This window comes from Aphidius gifuensis, linkage group LG2 (genome assembly GCF_014905175.1).
Source record: "Aphidius gifuensis isolate YNYX2018 linkage group LG2, ASM1490517v1, whole genome shotgun sequence".
Classification (NCBI taxonomy): Eukaryota; Metazoa; Arthropoda; class Insecta; order Hymenoptera; family Braconidae; genus Aphidius; species Aphidius gifuensis.
In genome coordinates this window covers 4,449,863-4,460,216 of record NC_057789.1, presented here as the reverse complement: position 1 = coordinate 4,460,216, position 10,354 = coordinate 4,449,863, and the positions used below count along the sequence as shown (strand labels likewise).

The window sequence follows — 10,354 nt, the reverse complement described above, 5'->3', positions numbered from 1 at the left end:
TTGTTTTGTATTTTTTTTTTCTTTTTTCATTGAATTTATTGTTAACGACTTGGCAATCTTCTTATTCTTCTTCGATAATTATTATTACACTTATTGAAAATAACAGATAAACACATTTGAAAATGAAACATTTTTTTTATATATTAATAAATAATTATTAATTTATATTAATTATTTGCTTTGTTAATAATACTGACACTGAAATTTTACACATTTTTTTTTCATTAATTTAAGCAACTACTAGATACCTATTCTATTTATTATAATGAAAAAAAATTAAAAAAAAAAAAACATTCATTACTACTTTTAAAAATTTAAAAAACACGTGACTGTTTTATTTTTTTTTTTCGAAATTTTATAACACGAGATTTAAAAATAAAAGCTCAATTTGAAAAAATAAATTTTTCAAATCGCCGCGTTCACTAAAAATTAGATTCGTTCGTTTGTAATTAAAAATAATTATTATTAATAATTATTTTTAAATTTTTCAAAGGGTAAGTTTGGATGTTCACGCGTGAATTGTGACGGTACACTGAGACGCGTTGTTCTGTTCGTGCCAAGTTTTGGCTTTGATACAAGGATTTTATTTTAGCGCAGGCGCATTAATATCTCCACCTGTTTGAAGACGAACAATCTCCATGTGTATTATTGTAAAATCTAACAACAATTCATCCAACAAAATGAAAAAAAAATTAAATAAAAAAAAAACGCCGTCAAAAAATTATTTTCTTTCTAGCAAATTTGAACAAAAAAAAACGAATTTAAATAAAATCATAAATTGTTCAAAACATTATGTAATGAAAAAAAAATTAATATATAATTTATATTATTTATGTATTCAAATTCATGTACATTGTCAATAAAATTATTTGCGTGAAAAGTTTTTTTTTTTTCGGCTTATCAAGTTGATGATATTGACAACAATAAATAGGTCAATTGAATAATATCTAAAGTAACTTATTGACTCATGAAAAACAAATATATATATATAAAATAATAATAAAATAAATGGCTCACGTATATTTAAAAGATGAAAAAACAAATAATATGATAATAATAAATTTATTTTTTAAATTTAAGGGCTCACGATAATAATGAATTATTCAGTAATATGCAAAAATCGTCGTCGAGTGACTGGATCCCTTTGATGGCTCAAGGCATTTGTATATCTGAATAATAATAATAATAATAATTTGGAATTTATAATTGATATAATTTTGCAAGCATGACCTTTCACTGATAATAATTGTTTGAGCTTGTGATATAATGTATTAATTGATAAGCTTCCAATGTATTGGAGCTTTATATCATGTAATAACTTTGATGGAAAATATCGATAAACTAAAACTGAACCATTCAATTCAAATTTTAAATTAATTTTTATTTTTTAATTTCGAAGGTCAGTAATGATTGTTTGAATAACAAAATATTATCATTGTATTGATATAAAATTATGCAAATTTACTGTGGAATATTTAATGAATCGAAAAATTTTTTTTTTTTTGATTAGTAATTATGTTTTTTATTTTTCAATGTTAGTACATCTGTGATCATTGAATCGATATCATCAGTTTTTAATTTTTTAATAATTTTTCTTATTGAAAAATAAAAGATTTTGTAATATACTTAATTTTAATTGCCTTGTAAATTGGTGAGTACTTTAAATGAAAATATATATTTAATATTAATTGTTTTAAAAAATTTGCATATTTTTTATTTTGTTATTTGAATAAAAAATTATTTTAAATAATAATAATTTGCTAAAGTATCCTTGAGTTTGATAAATAAGTTTTTGTAAATTGTTTGAAATTAAAAATGATATTTAAACAACTGGTGAATATTTAAATTCCGCAAATTAATGTAGCTGTTAATTTTTTTTCATCCAATTTTGTATTAATAATTTTACAACATGTCATCAAGGTTGTTTAATATAATTATCTAAGGGGAAAGAAATAAAAATTTTGATCTTTTTTTCTGATAAATATTATTTACCCAATTGATTTTGCCATTTTTTATATAAAAGGTATGCTGAAATTTTTTTTCAGCTTCTTATACTGAGTGAAAAATAATTAAAAAATCTAGTGCATATAACTGTCACGCGAATTGCAAGTTGTAAGGTTTGCAGGTCATTTTTTGAAGAAAAAAATTAAGGGTGAGTTTATTAAAAAATGTTTATTATAATCTTAAGTATAATTTAACAAAAAAAAAAATTAAATAGTTTGTGTACTTTCCAATTCCTAAGTGAATTAGCATTTTTTTTTTTCATTGTATTTTTTTCGTTAAATTCATACGGGACAGGTTCACAGATATCGCAAGTTTCCGGTTGAATCAAAGTGATAACGATTATATACTTTTGTTTTCAACTTTAATATGAATCTACTTTGATAAATAAACTTTTATTTTTTAACTTTTATTTTCTTGTAAATGTCTGAATCAAAAATTCAAGAGTGATAATACGAAAAAAAAACATAAAAGTTTTAATTCTTTGAAACTTTAAATTCATGAATTTAGGCAAGTCAAATGTATTTACAAAAAAAAAAAAGACAAGATACTCGTTTAGATACTACAGTCTTTAATGTTGAATAATTATCTAATCAAATTTTAATATTATAATTTATGGCCATTTTTCATCGTGATTGAATTTACTGGCATATTTTATTGTTGACGTTTCTTTGTCGAATGATAATAAACTAAGTCATCAGTTTATGTTCATGTTAACTACATCATCATGAGTGAAAAAACAAAGATACCGCACCCGCTAAAAAATACATACATATTTACGTCATCTCATCAATGAACCTGGCACAAGACCAATCATAACAATTATTATGAAAAATCATCAATAAAAACCATCAAATTATTACTCTTATATTATTCCAAAAAATATAATAAAAATTACCTTTTTTTTTCATAAAAATATAACAAAATTATATACAATTATTAAATGCAACAAATTATTAAAAAAAAAAATTAATTCCATATGTAGAAGTTAATAAAAACCAAAAGTAAAAATATAAATTAAAAAAATTTCATAAAGATAATTTAAAAATAGAAATAATACGATAAGCAAATAAAAAATAATAATAATTGAAAATACAATTTTTATATACCAACGTCATATAAATTTTAGAGACGTGAATAAAAATTATTTTTAGATTTTTAATATATAACTTGTTTAAAATTCTCTTTTAGATATCTAAAAAAAATATGTATCTATATTTTTTTGTGTTGGTTATAATATAGTTAAATAAATAAATAAATAAATAATAAAATAGATTAGTAAAAATAAAATTCATATTGAATAATAAATTTAATCAGAGCCTGTAAAAATATATTAAATTTTTTTTTTCATTTTTAAATTAAAACACATCCATGTGCAAATGACTTAAAGTCGTTGATCATCATTTAATTGGAGTATATTTTACATATATATATAAACAACTAGAGAGATAGCAACTTATTACCAACGCTGTTGTAAAAACGTGACGCGAATTTTCGATTTATCAATTAGTCTTTAAATTAACCACTGAGAATTATAACTCTCATTCATCAAACAAAAATAAATCATTGAACGACATAATTAAATAAAAATAAAAAAAAATACTAATGCATTATTTTATGTATATTTTTTTTTGTTTTTCTATGATTATTGTTATTACTTACTTATTGTCCAAATGTCCGCATTATTGTTGAATGTAGTCTAGACCTATCCATTGCCATAAACCCACATAAACTGGTCAACTCATATCAAGCCTGTAACAATACAAAAAATACAAAAATAATTGAATTTATAAATTAAATTTACAAGTAAACAGTGACATACATTTCTTGTAAATAAATATATTTTTGTACACTGATATCTTGTCGATGTAAAAATAAAAAACAAATTGGAATTTGAATATAATGACGTTAATGAGACATGGACATGAAGACAACATGCTAATAAGTAAAATGAAAAAGATAAATAACAAAAAATTGTGTAATTAAGTTAATGAGTTCATTGTTTATAAATCAAAGGATATTAAACAGGTAACAGAGTCAATGATTAATGTTGACATGATACCCAAACTTGAGGGAAAAAAAAAGAAAAGTAAATGAAATAAAAATAAATAAAAATAACGAGTACTGGATTTCGCGATGAAATTAAATTTATGCGGCTTGCAGTGAAACATGATGGTGTGGTCAGTGTCCTACTGGAACACCAGAAATTGAAACAAACAGTTTATTGATTTTTGCAATTGATTAATTAATCAGAATTACTCGAACAATTTAAATTAAATTTTATTTCTTCATTTATAAATTTACTGAGATTAATTTTAACTTTTTTATTTAATTATTTTTTAATTATTATATTCTACGCATGTTTTAATCATTTTGTTTTTTTTTTTTTTTCTTTTTGGTCAAGAAATTATACATATTATCAATAGAATTTGTTTTTTGCTAATAGTATGATTTATGCATTTTTTTTTTTAAATGATATTTTTATTTTTATCATAATAATGAGTATAGTCATTTGTACTTGTGTGTATTTTATTGTGTTTAATGAGCCTTCATTTAAAAAAAATATATTTACAGCTATTATGATAATTTAATGGTCTACTTAGTGGTATAATTTATGCTTCATATGATTAAGTAAATATTTAAATTTATACTTGCTACTGTAATACGTGAGAGTGCGGTACTTGCTGATACATAAAAAATATTCAAAATTATATACTTGAAATATTTATCAATTGCTGGCAGTATAGACATCTGAATAGCCATTTATTGTTAAAATAATTATATTAAATTTTTAAAAATAATATATTATAATTATTTACAAAATTTTATAGAATAATTTTTATATTAAATTTAAAAATTTTAATATGAATAAATTTAATTTTTTAACTTGAAAATATTTTATAGTTTTCATTTATAATGAAAAAAAGTTTAGTTGAATTATTAATTTTCTATGATAACCATCATCGTAATAATTCTGATTTAAATATATAAATGTCATTGATTTCCTTGACATTTCAAGTTTATTTAAGCCGTGAAATGTGAAACCTATTGAACGTTGATGACAATAAAATTAAGTGTTTGGTGAATAATAATATTATCTAAATTTTTAAGTGAGAATAAATTATTAAATGATTTGAAAATTATTGGATTTTTTACAAGAAGACAATTATTTGTAATTGAAATAACATCAATTAAAAATCAAAAAAAGCAGACCACTCTCCAAATCAGAACCATGATAAACCAGATACAAGAAGATAAAAAAATAATAAAATTTAAATTGCCTAAACGTGATTTGACTATGGAGTGATGTAATCGTCAACTTCATGGTACAACAATTACATTAAGAACTTGATAGAAAGCCAACTACAAGGTCATGTATTTCAATATTTCGAGAGTACAATTGATGAAAAAAAAAATGACTAAATTTCATGTTAAAAAAAGATCGACTTACTAAATGTATTAGAAAACTTTGTAAATGTCAACCTAATTATATAGATATACATATTTTTATAATAAAAAGAAATACGTATTTGAATTATAAACATGATCTCTAGATTATTTATTGAAATGTTAATTTGACACTAATATTTATTCTCAAAGTGTCAGTTTGAAAGCAAAAGAATTCTAAACATCTTGAATCATAGAAAAGAACAAAATAGTCAATACCAGTTTGAAACATCTTCCATAAAACGTCTTTATTTTTTTTTTAAAGAAAAAAAATTAAAAGCCATTAAGGATTGACTATTTTCTATAAAAACATATTATTTTTTTTCAACTGTAAAACTAAAACAAACATGAACCGTTTTAAATGTTGAAAATTCAAAGTTTATACCACGTTCGATTAATTGTTCATGTAATAAAAATCAACTGAATGGCATCAATATAATGTATATTGCATAAAATATAAAACTGGTTACATTTATATGTTTGAAAAGCCGATAATTATAAACATATATAAATTAAACTAGGTGAAGTTTTAAAAAGGATAAAAATATAAAACTTGATAATTTATTAAAGTTTCAATATTTGCTCGTTAAATTTTTTTAATTTGAAATAAAGTTGAATGGTATAAATTGCTTTGAATATATTAATATAAAGAATTAATAAATAAACTATAAAAAAATTGAAAATATTATACGATAAAAAAACAAATTTAATAATATTAAAAAAAAAAAATGAATCATTTATAAATATAAAAAATAGAAGGCCGGCATATATTGATTATATTTAAATTGGATTTTTAATGAATTGTTAATGTTAAGTCGATGAAGCTTCATATCAGCAAAGCTCGAGGACTATATTTATAATTTACAAAAATCATATTATTTATATAATCATGATGATATTAAATATAAACAATATAAATACTATTTTTTATCTGATATTTTTTTTTTTTTTGAATTCTGTATTATTGAAACAAACTTACTGTACATTGAATTCGAAAGTTAGGTCAATGTCAGGTTTGTCTCAGTTTAATACAATAATAAAAGATCAATACAAGGCATTTAATGTTTTATTTAAAAATAAATAAAATAAAAAATTCAATGCTCAGCAAAGATTGCAATAAAATATTGTAATTAAATGACAGTGTTTTAAAATAAAATATTAAAATAAACAAAAATCACTAACAATTGATTTTTGCGATTTTTTTTGTAATAGCCAATTAAAAATAAAAAAAAAAAAAAAAAGGTTTGATGGATGAGTAGTTACAAGCCTTAGTTAAAACCTTACAAGTACATTATATACGCAACAGAGGCTTCACTATAAAATATTAAAGTACCTTGTAACAAAGTTCATAATCTTAGTTGAAGAGCAAGACCTTACAACTCGTAAAGTTAAAAGTTTTCAAGATCACAGACAATATTGGTTATTAAAGTGAAGTTTAATTGATTAAAATTAACTTATAAATAATTATTTAATGGATTTATAAAAAGTCAAATGGAATGATTACTTGATACGAGCTTTTTATTGTGAAATAAAATTAATCAAAATGGGAAAAACAAGTATCTGGTTACTGGTTCTTTCCATAACAGCTGCATGCACATGTGGTGGACGCACTGAATGCAGTAAAAAAGGACAAATAACATTTTTATTGAGTGTTCATGATGATGCTTCGTGTGAAAAAGTTTTAAATAAAGGTGTGATGTTATTTGAAGCAGCAAAATATCTTGCTGAACAGCACAATAATAGATCTAATTATAAGCTTGGTAAATATTTTGTTTATAGATATATTATATTTGTTCGAAAGGAAAAAAAAATAAATTTAATGATTATTTCAGAATTATCAGTCTTAGATACTTGTGGAAGTATAACTGGAACATTAAAAGCTGCAATGAAAGCATTAGTTTGGTCTGACACAAATTGTCTTCGACCACCAAATTATTTGGGAATAATTGGACCTGAAGCTACAGCAAACATTGATGCTGTACAAAAAATAACATCAACATTGAATATTCCTCATATTGTCAAAACAGCTACAGTTGGTCCTTATGTGCATCATTTAAGCAGAGAATCTGATTCTTTTATTGTGCAAGGAGTTTTAGAAGTAATAGAAGCATTAAAATGGAAATCATTTACACTTATGTCAAGTATAAATCATGAAAATGATATTCAACATATTGCTAAAAAAATAACAGCAGGAGCAACTGCTAGAGGACTTTGTGTTGCAATTTATGATTCAGATTTTGATGGTAAAAACTAAACACGATAATATCAATTTTAATTCAATAAATACATATATGCTTGATTAATAATTTCTATTATAATCGTTATGACAGATTCAATTCCACATATTGTTTACATTGGAAAACCAAGTGAAAAAATTTTAAAGATACAAAATTCAACAATTTTAATTGCAAGTGAAGGAAATTTGGATAAATATCTCAATAAATATACTAGCAACAGTAATGTTTTATTGTTGGAGGATACAAGGTAGTCTGTATTGATAAATAAACTTAGAATAAAAAAAAAATATTAATAGTAGTTTGATGAGAAACAAAAAGTAATCTCTCCGACCGGGAATTGAACCCGGGTCTCCCGCGTGACAGGCGGGGATACTCACCACTATACTATCGAAGACTACAGTACCGAACATTCTTAAGCACTTTAAAAAAAAAAAATATATTGTTCACAGTAGTCAGTATGTTGAATCATAAGAATTTAATCTTGATTATTTTTCTTTATTCAAGAAATGAATTCAACGGCCTGGAAATAAAAGTTGAAACTTCAAAATGGTGGAATAACAATGAAGGCGTTGGTAAGTATGATAGAGAAGAACTCAGGGACATAAGATGGCTTGAGGATGCAATTAAAATATATGCAAAAACATTCGAGGCCCTATGGTAATTATACTTTACCAAAATAATAATTATTTTAATTATTTATTTTATGTAAATTTTATTTTATTATAAAAAATATAATAATGCAAATTTTAGTGCTAAGAAACAATGTTACGGACAAGTGAACCCTACAGAATGGAATAATATGATTGCCACAACAATTACAACACACAATGCACAATTATCATCAACAACGAGAATTCTTGATTTATCAATTATGAAATATAACAGATTTGCTAAATTAGGTCAAGTTAAAGTACGAAAAAATCATGCTAAAATTCAATGGAATATTCCAAATGATAATGACAATAATAATTCTAAATTTGATGATGTGAAAAAAAATAATAACGATGATAATGATGATGATGAAAATGATGAAAATAATACATTAGATTCTGCTGATGAATTGATACCGAAATCTTTTAAAAAATTAATATCAAAAGGTAAGGATATTACAGTTGGATGTGCAAAAACAACAAGTGTTGATAAAGCATCAACATCTGAGGATGATGATGATGATGATGAAGATGATATAGCCAAAGTTTTTTTTGACAATGTTGATGAAGAATGGTGGTCAATGGTCAGCTCAATTGTTAACTTAATCAATGTGTTGAATAAGAATTTAAAAATTTAATTTTATCATTGAAAATGTTTTTTTTTTTTTTTTGTTTTCTAGGTTGTTACTGTTGGTGGTATTGGTATATCAATGTTTACTATTGGTATTTTAGCTGTGTATGTTGTCGTAACAAATATAAAAGTACCAAAAACTCCAAAATCTAAAAAACGACAAATTGTTAGAGATTTAAGTCTCAGAAGAGTTGAAAGTGACAATGAGCTTCAAGTATCAGTAACAAGACCACAAAGACCACGTAGAGATAATCCAAGAAAAGAAAGAGAAAGCATCAGAAGCATCCAGTCTGATAGAAGTGTTTGAGTTACAAAATAATTATAATTTTCAATTAGATGAGTGGGAAATTCTTGTGATTATATAAAAAAAAAAAAAAATTATATGTACATGTCAGTAAAACTTGATGTTAATTTCCATGCCTGAATAATTCTACAGATGTCAGATAAATTTGCAACAGTGTAATAAATAATAAACATGAAAGTTCATTTCAATTTATTATGAGATTTAAATTTAACAACTTGTGTTTGACAAAAATAAAAATAAAAATAAATATTAATTTGTTCAATAATCTGTATCAGTATTAAAAATTCACTTTCTTGTAAAATATGATGCAATATTTTAATTTATTACAATTATGAATAAATAATTCCAGAAACAATATCAATATATATGAATAAATAATCTTAGAAATATGAGATTATTGAACAAATTTCAAGTTGTCCGACAATTAACATTAATTAAATAATATGTAGGCTGTAAATAGCAAAGTGTTTAAAACTTTTTTATTATTTACAACCACGGTTAATTATTCAAAGCTATTGAAAAAATAAAATCCATTTGATTTAATTTATATCATATATTAATTGATAAGCTTGCTCATAAATATTTTGATTAAACTGTTGTTGACGCATGTAATTTTTGAATAGCTTTCATTATTAAATTCATCACAAATCCTTAGTTAATAGTTTTATTTTCAAAAAAAGGTACTACAAAGAAGCTTCCACAGGTTTTAATTAGTGAATAGACACAAAAGAAAAATATTTAAAAAAATATCTCAATGAATATAGGAGGAAAAAAAAAATTGCGCATGTGAAGGTGCTACGGATATGACGTGTTAACGAACATAACGGGGTTACAGATAACTGAATGGTTATTACCTATTGTTCTCGTCACTTGACTCAATCATACAACCAATCGAGGCTTTACGTAACTAGTAAAATATAGTTAAAAATTTATTACGATATAAATTAACTACTCCCTTCATATTTGACTCCAAAAAAATATTATTATATCAAATATATTTAATTATAATTATTTACTTTAAATTAAATTCAAAATTTAGGTCAAATTTAGGTCAAAAAATCATAAATAGAAATTTAAAAAAAAA

General features: G+C 23.1%; 1 protein-coding gene, 1 long non-coding RNA gene and 1 other non-coding gene across 3 annotated transcripts in view; 1 reads left to right on the top strand and 2 right to left on the bottom strand.

Moving 5' to 3' along the window:
* Nucleotides 1–3,633: 3,633 nt before the first annotated feature.
* LOC122848503 overlaps nucleotides 3,634–10,354 on the bottom strand; it is a 31,493-nt gene continuing 24,772 nt past the window's right edge. Inside the window, exon 3 of the long non-coding RNA XR_006373462.1 lies at nucleotides 3,634–3,753. This is a non-coding gene — a long non-coding RNA (uncharacterized LOC122848503). The remainder of the gene's footprint in view (nucleotides 3,754–10,354) is intronic.
* Nucleotides 6,386–9,813, top strand: LOC122848500. The gene is made up of 6 exons (XM_044146595.1): nucleotides 6,386–7,208; nucleotides 7,281–7,691; nucleotides 7,779–7,932; nucleotides 8,190–8,342; nucleotides 8,436–8,919; nucleotides 9,016–9,813. Exons 1-6 carry the CDS (start codon nucleotides 6,992–6,994, stop codon nucleotides 9,271–9,273), a joined length of 1,677 nt encoding a protein of 558 aa, XP_044002530.1. The 5' UTR covers nucleotides 6,386–6,991; the 3' UTR covers nucleotides 9,274–9,813.
* Nucleotides 8,008–8,079, bottom strand: Trnad-guc. The gene has a single exon. It is a non-coding gene; the product is annotated as a tRNA-Asp (tRNA).

Excerpts from the sequence above, each read along its gene's own strand:
- LOC122848500 (XM_044146595.1), top strand. The coding sequence starts at position 6,992 with ATGGGAAAAACAAGTATCTGGTTACTGGTTCTTTCCATAACAGCTGCA. Across the intron at positions 7,692-7,778 it reads TTATGATTCAGATTTTGATG|ATTCAATTCCACATATTGTT; the intron begins GTAAAAACTAAA and ends TCGTTATGACAG. Across the intron at positions 8,343-8,435 it reads AAAACATTCGAGGCCCTATG|TGCTAAGAAACAATGTTACG; the intron begins GTAATTATACTT and ends TGCAAATTTTAG.